Source organism: Pelobates fuscus, chromosome 12, assembly GCF_036172605.1.
Source record: "Pelobates fuscus isolate aPelFus1 chromosome 12, aPelFus1.pri, whole genome shotgun sequence".
Taxonomy (NCBI): Eukaryota; Metazoa; Chordata; class Amphibia; order Anura; family Pelobatidae; genus Pelobates; species Pelobates fuscus.
Genome location: NC_086328.1, coordinates 125,287,924 through 125,301,825, shown reverse-complemented (window position 1 = coordinate 125,301,825; position 13,902 = coordinate 125,287,924). Strand labels below are relative to the sequence as shown.

General features: G+C 42.5%; 1 protein-coding gene across 2 annotated transcripts in view; it reads left to right on the top strand.

Annotated features, from left to right (window-relative positions):
* The first annotated feature begins 13 nt into the window (after window positions 1-13).
* ARHGAP1 (Rho GTPase activating protein 1) overlaps window positions 14-13,902 on the top strand; it is a 34,457-nt gene continuing 20,568 nt past the window's right edge. Inside the window, exon 1 of one of the 2 annotated variants that reach the window (XM_063438368.1) lies at window positions 14-102. Coding sequence is in view for 1 of the 2 variants with exons in the window: in XM_063438367.1 (XP_063294437.1) it covers window positions 10,706-10,715 (10 nt within the window). In the remaining variant the exon portion in view is untranslated. Of the gene's footprint in view, window positions 103-10,690; window positions 10,716-13,902 lie in introns of those variants that run through there. The other variant, XM_063438367.1, reaches the window with a different exon arrangement.

Below are 13,902 nucleotides of genomic sequence, written 5' to 3'. Positions count from 1 at the left end.
CTGTGTGGCGAGGAGCTTTCGGGAGGAGCTGAGCGGACGGCAGTGGAGCTCTAGATAGACAGGCTTCACACAGAGCACCGGGAGCCGCGTCCCCCCCGCGAGGTGAGAGAAAGGGAGCGTGACGTGGTGTGACGTCACAGCGCAGAATCTGACCTGTGACGTCATGCAGTGTGCAGCAGTTTGACATGTCCCCCTCCCCCAATGGCTGGATATTATATATATTAATATTATGGAGATTATTCTCCAAACCACGAATTGCTGCAAATCTGAGGCCAAAGCAATCCAACTCTGAGTCTGATTATTTTAGCCTGAATGCTGCCTTTTGGGTTTTAATTCACTTGTTATTATTATTATTATTATTATTTATATAGCATCAATTTATTCCGCAGCGTTTTACAATATTATCATAGTGAATAGCTCAGCACTTTATGTATTTATTTGTTACTGGCATTTATGAAGCACCAACATATTCCGCAGCGCTGTACAATATAAAGACCGTACAATAAAACCAGAATGATGCTAAAGGTAAGAAGGGCTCTTCCAGTGAGGGGAGATGTAGCCCAGGGGTTGGCAAGCTTAGGCACTCCAGATGTTTTGGACTATATCTCCCAATAATGCTTTGCCAGCATTCTGGCTGTAAAAGCATCATGGGAGATGTAGTTCACAACATCTGGAGTGCCCAAGGTTGCCAACCCCTGATCTAGCCCCTTAAGATAGTTTATACAGAGTACCATTGCGATTTGGTGAATCATGCTGATCAGTTAAAGAGGAATTGTCAATTGTGAGATTTATGCACGCGGTATTGATATTATTTTTTTCTAGCATTTAGATAGCGCCAACTTATTCCGCGGCGCTTTACAATATTATAAAAGGGGGAAATTTCACTGTAAATTAGAACAATACGAAATGTCACAGGAACAATAGGTAGATGAGGACCCCGCTCAAAGGAGCTTACAGTCTAGAGAAGGTGGGGATAGATAACGAAAGGTTAGCCATGAGATGTTCTATTTATTAACTCTTTCCAGTTTTAGTTTTAATTCACTTTCCCTGTCTTGCGTGCAGTGTAATTTAATTTTACCCTCGCGATGTAATGGTGAGTAACTCTGACCGTAATGAATTGAAATCTTAAATGGCAACATTTGGGTTAAACTAAATGACGTGGGAAATTCTCCAACCTAGCTAAAGGTTTCATTTCAGTTTTTATTTAGCTACAATTCACTGTTTATTGAATAAACCCTGGTGTGAGGCTAGCTGATGCTCTATATATAATGAAATGTTGATACAAATTCTTTAGTATAACATCGTATCTCAAAAGTTTAAAAACCTGAAAATCTTTAAAAAATAAAAACATGTTTTTTTCTGATTATAGCTGTCATGTCAAAATATAACTATGGGTCATGCTATGTTTTTGTTTTAATTATGTCACATGCAAGGCTTTCCAAGCATGTTCTGTCATATAAGGTAAATCCTCAATCTTATGATGCAGAAAATGTGTGCATTAGAGGTGCACATGTACAGCATCACTGGAGGAATTCAACCCCCCCGGTTCCCCTACTTTGTTCTATTTTTATACAAATGTTCTGTAAAAACAAACAAGCTTCTGTCTTCCTGTATGTAATCCATTGACTTTAGTGTTGCTGACGTAGTATGTGCAACGGTTCTAGACAATGATATTTGTTCTTTGAATAATTAGTTGTGGTTTGTGGATGACTTGCAAAATGTAGAGAAATAGCGGAGTTGTTGAGTTTTTGGGTGTTTTTAGCCAAATGTTTACAAGGCTAACAATCAACCTAACCAGGCACCCACGCACACTAGGATACAGCTATATATGCCAGGGTTTATTTAATAATAATAATATTTTGCTTGTATGGTTGTTTTTATTTATGTAGTAAGTTTTGCTAAATTAGGTTGTCTGTGTCTATCTGGCCATTACCAGCTATTTGACAATGGCCAAATCTTGCTGACCCAAACAAATCTTTTCAGTGGATAATGAGGAAGTAAAACTTCCTGATTATAACTTCCATAGCAGAGAGGGTAGACACCCCATGGTTTTAGTCAAACGTCTTGAAAAGAGTTTGGCAAAAAGAAGAGGAAATGCGCCTAAAGTCTCCTTGCATCTGTCAAGGTCAATCTTCCCAACACGCAAACTAAGGGGCTCAATAGATACACAAAGCCAGACCTATTACTGGTCCTTGGAGTGGTCGGACTTAAAGGGATACTCCAGGCACCCAGACCACTTCTGCTCATTGGAGTGGTCTGGGTGCCAACTCGCACTACCCTTAACCCTGCAACTGTAATTATTGCAGTTTTCATAAACTGCAATAATTAACTTGCAGGGTTAAGTCCTCCCCTAGTGGCTGTCTAGTCCCTCTAACATGTGAAAGTACAGAGATGAGAACAGAATGGTCAGACGAGCCAAGGTCAGGATTGGAGACCGAAGAAAAACCAAAGCCAAGGTTCAAGAATGAGAGTGCCAGAAGGATAACCAGGAAACAAGCCAAAGTCAGATACCAGAAAAGTCAAACCAACAAAACGCACTCTCGGGCTACAAAAGACCATGACCGGGCAAGGAAGTGATGAAAGAGGGAGGTATACATAGGGCTAAGTGACAGTTGATAGGCTAGGGAACCTAATAGGGCAGTAATTAAATATATATAAATAGAGTGCTAGTTCAATTGTAAAAAATGGTACTTCCCATTTAAGAACCCGAAGATAAGTAAGACACACGCCCCCTAACTTGTAATGGCGTGCGTGCTCACGCGCACCCAAACGTGCACCCAAATTCGGAGTTTAGTGAAAAATTATACTATATATATATATATATATATATATATATATATAATCTATTCTACACAGCATATGGACCAGAGTATTGGGATACCTGACTATTACCCCAACAGGAACTATTATTATTTATAAAGTGCCAAAAAATCCTGCATTGCTGTACGATGGGTGGATTGAGGGCCCTGCTCAAATGAGCTTACCTGCTAGGTGGAGTGGGGTATAGTGACTAAAGAGGCAAGGGTATGGTTGAAAAGTAGGCTGGTAGAATAGTTTTCACTGAGGTCTTGGTGCTTGTTCTTTTTATGACCGTTGCAGGAACGGAAGCAAGGTGCAGCGAGGGACAGCCATTAACTGATTATTTTATACACTTTCCTAAAGAAGTGTGTTTTGAATGATTTGTTTTGTTGTTGTTGAAGGAATGGAGACTGGGTGAGAGTCCAGCGGAGCAGGGAAGGGATGACCTCTCATTCTAGACACATAGACATTAATTTTTATTTGGTCCCCCCCTTTGTAGCTATAACCGCTTTAACTATTTTGAGAAGGCTTCTCACAAGAGTTTGGAGTGTTTCTGTGGAAATATTTGCCCATGTCTTTATGGACCTTGCTTAGTGCACTATGTCAGAATAGAAAAGGGCCTTCCCCAAACAGTTGCCACAAAGTTGGAAGTAGAGCAATGTCCAAAATGTCTTGGTATGCTGAAACTTTAAGATTTCCCTTCACTGAAAGTAAGGGGCCTAGCCCAAACGCTGAAAAACAGCCCGATACCATTATACACCTCCACTAAACAGTTGGTAGAAGGCAGTCAGGCAGAGAACGTTCTTCTGGCATGTGCCAACCCCAGATTTGCATATTAGGTTGCCAAACAGAGGAGTGTGATTTGTCACTTCACAGAACATGTTTTCACTGCTCCAGAGTACAGTAGCAGCATCCTTTATGCCACGTAATCTGACGCCTGGCATTGTGCTTGTGTGCAGCTGCTCGGCCATGGAAACCCATTCAATGAAGCTCCAAACGCACAGTTTTTGTGCTGATGTTGATGCCAGTGGAAGTTTAGAACTCTTCTTCAGCCATGGAATCAGCAGAGCGTTGGCAACTCAGTACTCGGTGACCCCACTCTGTGACTTTACAAGGTCTTCTGCTTCGTGGCTGAGTTAGCTAAATGCTTCCACTTTCCAATAATACCACTCACAGTTGAATTTCTAACAGGGATGAAATTTCACAAAATGACGTATTACAAAGGTGGCATCTATCACAGTCCCACGCTTGAATTTATTGAGCTCTTCAGAACGACCCATTTGTTTCACAAATGTTTGTAAATGTAGAATGCATGGCTATGAGGTGCTTTATTTTATACACCTATGGCAGTGGGTCTGATTTAAAACAGCCGAGTTCAGTATTAAGAGGTATGTCCCAATACTTTTGTCCATATTGTGTGTGTGTGTGTGTGTGTGTGTGTTTATTTGTTTGTTTGTTATATATACTATAGAGCTGTTTAATAGTTAGTAAAATTTTCCTAGCTTTTTCCAAGTTGTGTTTCAGGCTCCTGATTTGACCACTTGTTCTGAGTTGTTGAGTGAAATGGTCTGGTTTTCGTTAGTGCAGCCCTGTCAACACAAACATTCACATTTTGACCTGTGTCATTAGCAACAATGCTGCATTTCAGATCGTCCACCCTTTTAACTGCTTTAGTGTTGTCTGGGGGGCAAATTTGGGGTATGATGCTTTTCCAGGAATTTCTAGATTACTTACATACCAAACACCCACATGTGCTGGTAATAGTCACACTAACTGTACTTGGGGACTTCAGTATCCCTATCAACAAGCTCAACTGCCCTGATGCCTCCCGTCTGCTCTCTGTAACCTCCTCCTTTGGACTCACACAGATTTCCTCCTCCGCAACTCACACCGCAGGAAACACTCTTGACCTCATCTTCACCAATCTCTGTACCACCTCTGATCTCTCCACTGATCCATTTCCTTTGTCTGACCACCATCTGCTAACATTTAACATCTGCATACCTCATACCAAAATCTCTACACCTTCAACTCTCCAACCTCGCAGAAACCTCAACTCCCTCGATCTCCAGCACTTCTCCACCACACTCCAAACACTCCTTTTACCCATCTCAAATCTCAACTGCCCTAACTCTGCAACCTCACTCTACAACTCCACTCTCTCCTCTCAACTTGACATCATGGCACCTCCTACAGTTAAACGCAGCAAGCGCCCCCAACTACAACCCTGGCACACTAAGCTGACCCGTTACCTCCAAAAATGTTCCAGAACTGCTGAACGCTGCTGGAGAAAGTCTCACTCTGCATCTGACTTTGTCCACTATAAATTTATGCTGCGCTCCTACAGCATGGCTCTTTCCTCTGCAAAAGTAAACTACTTCAAAACCCTCATAAGCACACTGTCCCATCAACCCAAACACCTGTTTCACACTTTTGATGCTCTTCTTCGCCCTGTGACTACCCCTCCTTCCACCACCTTGTCCGCCACAAACTTTGCATCTCATTTCACTGAGAAGATCTCTACAATCAGGAAAGAGATCTCTAATCTCTCTCCTTCCCCTATCATTATATCACCCAACCCCACTCCCCCTGCCACCCTATGCACATTTGCACCTGCTACAGCACAAGAGGTTTCTGCACTGCTCCTGTCCTCCCGCCCCACCACCTGCTCTCTCGATCCTATTCCCTCGCATCTCATCCGCACTTTGTCTCCCTTTCTTGCTCTTCCTCTCGCTAGCATTTTCAATCTCTCCCTTTCCTCTGGCACATTTCCCTCACCCTTCAAACATGCAACCGTAACCCCGATTCTGAAAAAGCCCAACCTTGATCCCAACTCCCCATCCAACTACCGCCCTATCTCACTACTCCCATTTGCCTCCAAGATCCTCGAGAGAGTTGTGTACGCCAGATTGACAGACTTTCTCGAATCCAACTCTCTGCTTGACCCCCTTCAGTCTGGATTCCGCGCTGGTCACTCTGTCGAAACTGCTGTGACCAAAGTATCCAACGACTTAATTGCTGCTAAATCTCACGGCCAATACTCTATCCTAATCCTCCTTGATCTTTCTGCCGCATTTGACACTGTTGATCATCAACAGCTTCTTCACATTCTTCGTAACTTTGGTCTACGGGATACTGCTCTCTCCTGGTGCTCCTCCTACCTCTCCCAGCGCTCTTTCAGTGTTTCTTTCTCTGGTTCTGCCTCTTCTCACCAACCCCTCTCTGTCGGCGTCCCCCAAGGATCTGTCCTCGGACCCCTATTGTTCTCCATCTATACTGCCTCCCTTGGTAAACTCATCAGCTCCTTTGGTTTCCAATATCATTTATATGCAGATGATACGCAAATCTACCTGTCCTCCCCTGATCTCTCTCCGCCCACCTTGACTCGTGTTTCTGACTGCCTCTCTGCTATTTCCAACTGGATGGCTGCTCACTTCCTTAAACTCAACCTGTCCAAAACAGAACTTCTAGTTTTTCCTCCCTCAAGTGCTGCTACTCCTGTTGTCTCCATCCAAGTCAACGGCGCTACTATCACCTCTACCTCGCAGGCTCGCTGCCTAGGGGTTCTTTTCGATTCGGACCTCTCTTTTATTCCCCATGTCCAATCGATAGTCAAATCCTGTCGCTTCCAACTCAAGAACATAGCGCGCATCCGCCCATATCTAACGCCAGACGCGGCTAAGATATTGGTTCATGCTGTTGTTCTCTCTCGCCTCGACTACTGCAATCCCCTTCTGACCGGTCTTACATGTTCCCAGCTTGCACCGCTGCAATCTGTAATGAATGCGGCTGCGAGGCTTATTTTCCTGTCCGGTCGCACCTCCCACGCCTCCACGCTCTGTCAGTCCCTGCACTGGCTTCCAGTTAGATATAGGGCCCAATTCAAAATTCTGGCACTTGCTTACAAATCCCTACATAATGCTGCTCCAACATACCTATCCTCCCTCATACACAAGTATGTCCCATCGAGACCCCTGCGCTCATCCCAAGACCTACGCCTATCCTCTGCCCGGATCCCCACCTCTGACGCTCGCCTTCAAGACTTCTCTAGGGCTGCACCTATTCTGTGGAACTCCCTTCCCTCCTCAATCAGACTTTCACCCAGCCTCCACTCCTTCAAAAAATCTTTGAAAACTCACTTCTTCGTTAAAGCGTATCAATTAAACTGTCAGCAGGCTTCTCATCCCCCACCCCATGACTCCTTTCCTGCAACTGTCAAAAATGACCTACCAAGCACTCAATAAACCCTTCTCTAACAAACTACTTAATTCCCCTACTTTAACCCGTTTGTGTCACTATACCCCACTCCCTCTAGCATGTAAGCTCATTGAGCAGGGCCCTCAACCCCCTCTGTTCCTGTACGTCCAGTGGTCTGATTATGTGTCTGTTAGTCCACCCATTGTACAGCGCTACGGAATTTGTTGGCGCTATATAAATAATAAAATAAAATAATAATAATAACTAACCTTCATTGAGTTCAAACTTAGTCAATTTGTTACATCTCTTGCTAAACGGAATCAGTAACTGAACCCATGTGGTAGTCTATCTCTGTCTGTAAAATGGAAACTAATTTGGTGTGTCAGAAAAATGTCACCTTTATCTAAACAGTATAAGGCATAAAGAAGCTACACGGTTTATAACAAGGATAATCTAAGCATAGCAGCCTTCAATTGACGAAGACACCAAGACCGACACAAAATAGAGAGACGTGTACTTACTATTTATCTGACTGTCTGCAGCTTGGCTGTGGATCGAATGAAGTCACTTTATTATATATGTCAAATGAACAGTGGAAAACCCGCATATGGGCCCTATGGATTGTTAGCTGAAAATAACAGAGTGGGAGGTACTGCACACAGCTAATACTGGTATTGTCTGGACGACTAATAAAAAAATATACAACGTTTTGTGAATCCATTTGTATCCCAGGGATTCTGCCCACTGTGTGTTCCATGCTGTTAACAGGTAGCTGTTATGTCTGTTATAACGTAAAACTCTTGTTAAAGAGCATAAAAATGTGTCGTACATTGAGCTACCAGATTTGCTATCAAATATATAGGTTGGGAGAAAAACCTATTTAAAAATTAGTCTTTCTCCTAGCTGGCAATCAATTCTTCGGCATCAACTTTTTGAAGAATTGAGAGACAGGTAGACCAGAAGATATCTCCCACAGATGGGGCTACTTTCCTGAGCTTCCTAGTGAACTCTGTTGGTGATGGCTGGCGTGTCAGTGTCACAGAGGATGTCTGCCCTGCTTGGGGATATGTCCCCAATTAGAATAAATAAATGAAGTCAATGGGAAGAGCGCAGGTGGACCTCTGGTGAGTACATGGTTGCACAGGATAAGAGGGTCAAATACATCATTATTGGATCACTTTAACCATGCTTGGTGTTTAACGGAATACTGACAATAAAGACTTACATTCAAAAATAGTGTTTTACTAGTAAATCTTGCTAGCATGGCCCCTTCTGTTTAAAAACAAAACAGACTATGAAGAAAGTTGGTTCCATGCCACGAACGTTTGCCCACCCTGGTGTAATCCCAGACTCTCTCTTACGGATTGTGCCCCAAACAGCAACATTCATAAAGATTCACCAATTGCTCTGTGCTGACCAGTCTTTCAGCCATAGCCTTATGCAGAGGTAACATTTCTGGAAGCCCATTTCTTACGCTAGATCAGGGGTAGGCAACCTTCGGCTCTACAGATGTTGTGGACTACATCTCCCTTGATGCTTTGCCAGCAATATGGCTGTAAAAGCATTATGGGAGATGTAGTCCAAAACATCTGTAGAGCCGAAGGTTGCCTACCCCTGCGCTAGATGCTACTAAGGAACTTGTTCACACTCTTGTAATTTCTTGCATCGACTACTGTTCCTCTCTCCAGATGCCATACTGCCTCCCTAGAGTCCATAATGAATGCTGCTGCCAGGCACTCATGTCTTTCCCCCTGTATGTCACCCCTCTTTCAATTGTTACACTGACTTTCTGTGACCCATGGGATTCAATTTAGAATATTAACTCTAGCCTACTAAGCTCCACTTTGACTGTGCCCTTCTCCTGTCCGCTGCTTGTTCCTGTGCTGCTAACTCGAGTAGCTCCGTTCTTATGGAGCAGCCTGCTTCCCTAGCAGACTCCCCCCTAGTCTGCAATCCATTAAGACGTCACTAAAAAAAAACACTTTTTCAGAGTAGCCAATGGGCTTCAAGGTAACGGCCATTACTCTGTCAACTTAATTAGTGGGTCCATTGTCCACTTCACTGTCACCTTCCAACCCCGTCACGTGATGATTATCCCCCTTACTAGCTTTCCTAGTGTGCTTCTATACCCCACCTCATATAGATTGTAAGCTCTTTTGAGCAAGGTCCTTGTTGACCTATTGTTCCTGTCTAAATTTGTTCTAGTTTCTAATTTGTTGTTTTAGTTACCCTGTTATAACATCGTACAGCGCTGCTGAATTAGTTGACACTGTATAAATGCCAGTACTACTTCTACCAATAATAATTGCCAATTGTATCACAAAAAGTGAAAAAAAAAATCCTTAACTCCAGAACGGCAATCTGATTTCTCCTTGGAAGAACACAGTTTCCACACATTAATTGTCTCCATAAATAATACCCAGGCCTTTCATAGGAAGTTTTTTTTAGCTTGTGAGGTTATTGGTATTTTTTTTTGTTTTTTTTCTTCTCTTCAACGATTACAATGGTTTGAGCATGCGATAATACAGCATATTAATGTGGCTAACACTGATAAAATGTGATTTTATGTTGGTACTCAGCGTCCCTTAAAGTACATTGTGCAATTCTAAATGAATGCTTGTATTATCAGCTAAGAGTTGATGGACTCACTCAGTACATAATGCACTCCTGGGACCTGGCCAGCTCTTGATAGGTATCCTTGTGTATGTGAACCTTGTGCAAAGATTATAGTTCACACACTATTTCCTGTTGTTGTAAATTGGGCAGGATCTTTTTTTTTTTTTTTTTTTTAATCATCTATATAAGCTAGATGTTTGATACAAAAGATTGATGTATTTAACAGAGTGCGTTGTCTTTATTCTGGAGGGATCCTGTTTGAGCCCAATAGAAAGACATCCATCATTTTCCATCTTCTGTTAAGCAAACCCATCCCCGTATCCCAGTAGAAAACCTATTGTATAATTGCTTATTGCGGTACAAGCGTATATATCATCTGTCACGATCGTGCTGGGCTACATCCACTGACGTGAAACATTGCTTTAGGCTATGAAAGTCTGCCAGAAACGGGTGCCTGTTATAATTGTATTTGTAGATGGTATCGTTATTCCACAGTGCTTGATATACTGACAATACCCAACCTGAAGCATGCAAGGTGGCAGTGTATCCAGCAGTGCTGGACAAAGGGGTGTTTGATGGACAACAAATTTACATATAATGGAATCCGGGTCATGAACTGTATTTGGCGTTTGAAAAAGTTAATAAATAGATCTGATATTCTGAAACGGGGAACTATGTTGAATTATTTTTGCGCCTGATCCTGTTTTTCTAAATCCATCACTCCCGTGCTAGTAACCATCATTTTATTGAGACTGCTCCAAATATAGCACATCTAGAAAACTGTGATATGCCACCAGGTTGGCATGTTTTGCTCCTCAATGGACGTGCCTTTCATGGCTTTGAAGTGAAATTGTGAATGCCTCTGCTTTTCCTGATGGCTTAATTTCGATGCAAGATGGATTGCTTTAACTTCCCCAGATATCTACATGAAGCCTTTTCAGAGACAGCTTCTCATCCTGGTGGACCTTCTGGAAACCGTTGCTTCTCTATCACTGCTTTACTATAGCTGTGTCACCCATTTTTTGTGGCTCTCAGCTGCTCTACATGACATCCACTCTTGAAGGGATATGCCAGACACCCACAAATTAGGTGCATGGTGTCAGGTAGGCTATAGTTAGTTTAGCTGGTGTGGTTTGTTTGTATTTCCCCCCCCTCCTTAAACTCTCCCTTCCTACCCCCTCTGCATTTCCCAATCTGTATTATCATTTTTTGTTGTTGTTGTTCCTAAACCCTGCTGTTAACACACTTCCCAACTTAAGGAGATCTAGAACTGAGACGTTGGAGGTGGTTCACAAGGCAAGTGGTTGTAGGGAACAGGAGATGTGATGGAAGGCAGGTGTGTGTCCATGCCAGAGTGACTGTCTTTGGGACTGGCCAGATCCACTCAGGGCTGCCCTCGAGCACCGTCTTTTTAAAGCTTCTAAAGTGTCTGGGGACATCCTGCTGTCTCCAGAAGCCAAACACCACCTGTGCAGCAGGACAGGAGCCCCGCGGCTATCCTGTCAAATCCAAGACTGTTGGGAGGTATGGATTTATTATGTCAGTTATCTTTCTATGGTAGAAAACCCGGAGATCTTCCAATGGTGCCAGTATAAGCACTGGAAATTCCCATGTCGTTATTTGTTATTTGTACTGAATAGTTAGAACACTGCTTGTAATAGGAGCCGGGCACTGACTCGCATCTATCTCACATACCAGACTTGCCTTGTATTTGTTTAAATGTAAACCTGTAGCCATTTCCTCTTTCTGGTGGATTTAATACCGCTGTCTAGTTATACAATACTCGATGAATTGCCTCTTGTTTTAGCTGTAGCTCAGTGGTGGACCGAACGTAAATCCTCAGCTACTGTATACTCAGAACTACAACTCTGTAAATCTCAGCCACCATTAAGGGAGTTGTAGTTGAGAGAGATTAACCCACTGTATTGTTTTACTGTCGCAATAAATTTCAGTGACCTCCACATTCATGCTGCTGCTTTGTAATTTAGCCCCTAATTTCCAACCAGGGTTCTAATTATCATGTAACGATATAATCCTGACTAATCCGATAATACTATTGCACCGTGATATTACATCTAACTTTCACCTGTGAGTCAGCAGAGCTGTACCAAACTATAGCTAGAGTTCTGATCACGGACTCTCCAAAGATCATGTGATTTGGAGTCATTATTCTCTTGCCCAAATATATGAGCGGTACATACACAGCCTTAGAGAGGACATGCTTTATTATTGACAAGGCTGTGTCTCACTTTAATATCACTATGATCTCTTAATGTGTGTGTGTGTCTACCACATTGTATCAGAATATTTAAACTAGATGTGGGGAAAATATAGATATGAGTAACTGCTTTTGCCATCAATTCCAAGTAATGGGTTACAATTTAAACTTTAAAAAGATCTTAAGATTCTCTAAACAAACATTGCAATTCTACCGTTTTGGTGTGATTATAGATAGGATTATTATATTCACATCATTTGTACTGGTAGAAGCTTTGATGTTTTCTGCATGTCAGTCCCTATCTATCTAGGCTCATCCTGCTTCCTATTTGTTGTGAGAGTTTTTTTTTTTCTGAAATCTTTGTGGATTACCAATGAAAGGTAGCGAGAACGTTTAAATCTGAGGGTTAGCAGTTTAGTTCTGTTAACGTATTGCAGCCATTTTGTCGCTCTGTCCTGCTGTGTTCTGTGTATACAGTTGGATTTTTTTGGCTTCGTTGTAGAAGTTGTATCTCTAATCAATGACTGGCATTGTCTTCTGTTGTGTTACAAGTTTTCTCGCCAAAAGTTTCAAACTAGATTTAAAAAAAAAAATAATAATAATAAAATTCTGAACAAAATTCTGAGTACTTAATTTATTTTAGTATATTTGGTTATATAGTTATGGTTTAAAGAAGCACTTCGAGTGCCATAACCTCATGTCATTGAAGTTGTTATGGTGTTTGTAGGTCCTGGTCGCTGTCTTACCATAAGGAGTTAAACAGGTTCATATTTTTCTTCCTAGGAATCCAGTCATAGGTTATGAACGGTTTAACCCCAAAGTTGTGCAGATGGCGTAGATTAACTCCTGCTTTTCAGATGCCGCGCGTGGTCTCAGCCTAGCTCCAACTTCCCATTCTCACAACATTCCGTGTAGGGGGTTCCATGCTCTAGTGAACTGGTCTATGTCCGGGGGGTTCCCTCGAACGTATACCTGCTTTCTAGCACATGCTTGCTACCGTTCTCCCCCCCCCCCCCCCCCAAATAAATCCTCCCCCAAAAATAAGCCCTAGTGCATTTTTCGCAGGGAAAACGAATACAAGACCCGATCTTATTTTTGGGGACCGACGGTATAAATTTGATGTTTTAGGGGACAATATCAGCTGTTTAGTTTTAAATTTGATTGAAGTTAAATAACTATTACAATTCAGCATCTGCAACTGATTGATAATTGTTTTAGACATTATGATGCAAATGTTATCAAACAGATCCCAAAATACATTTTGCAAACCATTTATTTGTTGCCAGTGACATCGCTGAAGTGAGAAAATGTTATTGTCCTAAAATCAGGCTTAACTTGTGTTTTCACTATTCTGATTAAAGTTGTTAAGGTGCCCAGAGTGTCCCTAGCGCTGGCTTACCTTCAGGGGTTAACGAACGGTTTAAACCCAGAGGCTTCCATCAGTTGCTGGTCAAGTCTGCCCCCAATGTCCGTTGCAGTCCAAAGGCTTCAAACAGGAAGACTCAGACAGGGGCTGCTGATAGGCTAAGAGCATCACTTGATGGGTGGGCTCTATCAATGACCTTGTTACACCCACTATCTGCAGCCTACGTCCAATGACTATGCAGCGGGCTGCGGAGTGGGAGGAACTTGGCTTCTTATTGGTTACATGACTGGTGCATGACCTCTGTGCCTCATTGAAGATTAGTTATTTTACTTTTTCCTGCCTCTCCTACACCCCTCTGAGCCATCTCATTCAGTTTAATTAGCTGGTAATTCACTAACCCTCACTCTTTCACAAATTAACTCTCAGTGGAAAAACTGAGGGGGGAAATGGCCACGTTGTGACTATGGCTGAGTTGGAGAATTATTTCAGATCAGCTGTAGTGAGCCTGCAAGTGGCTGCCGATGGCGTCCCAGCATGTGGCTGCATCTGTCCAGCCCACGAACACAAAGTAAAGTTGAAAAGCTGTGCTGTCATTTAAAGAGAGGACAGAACTCTACTAAAAGAAATGTGAATATAGAAATCGTCATTGTCTGTCTATCACTGACTTGTTATTTCCTTTGTCTGTGTGATGGGGTACTTTACATGC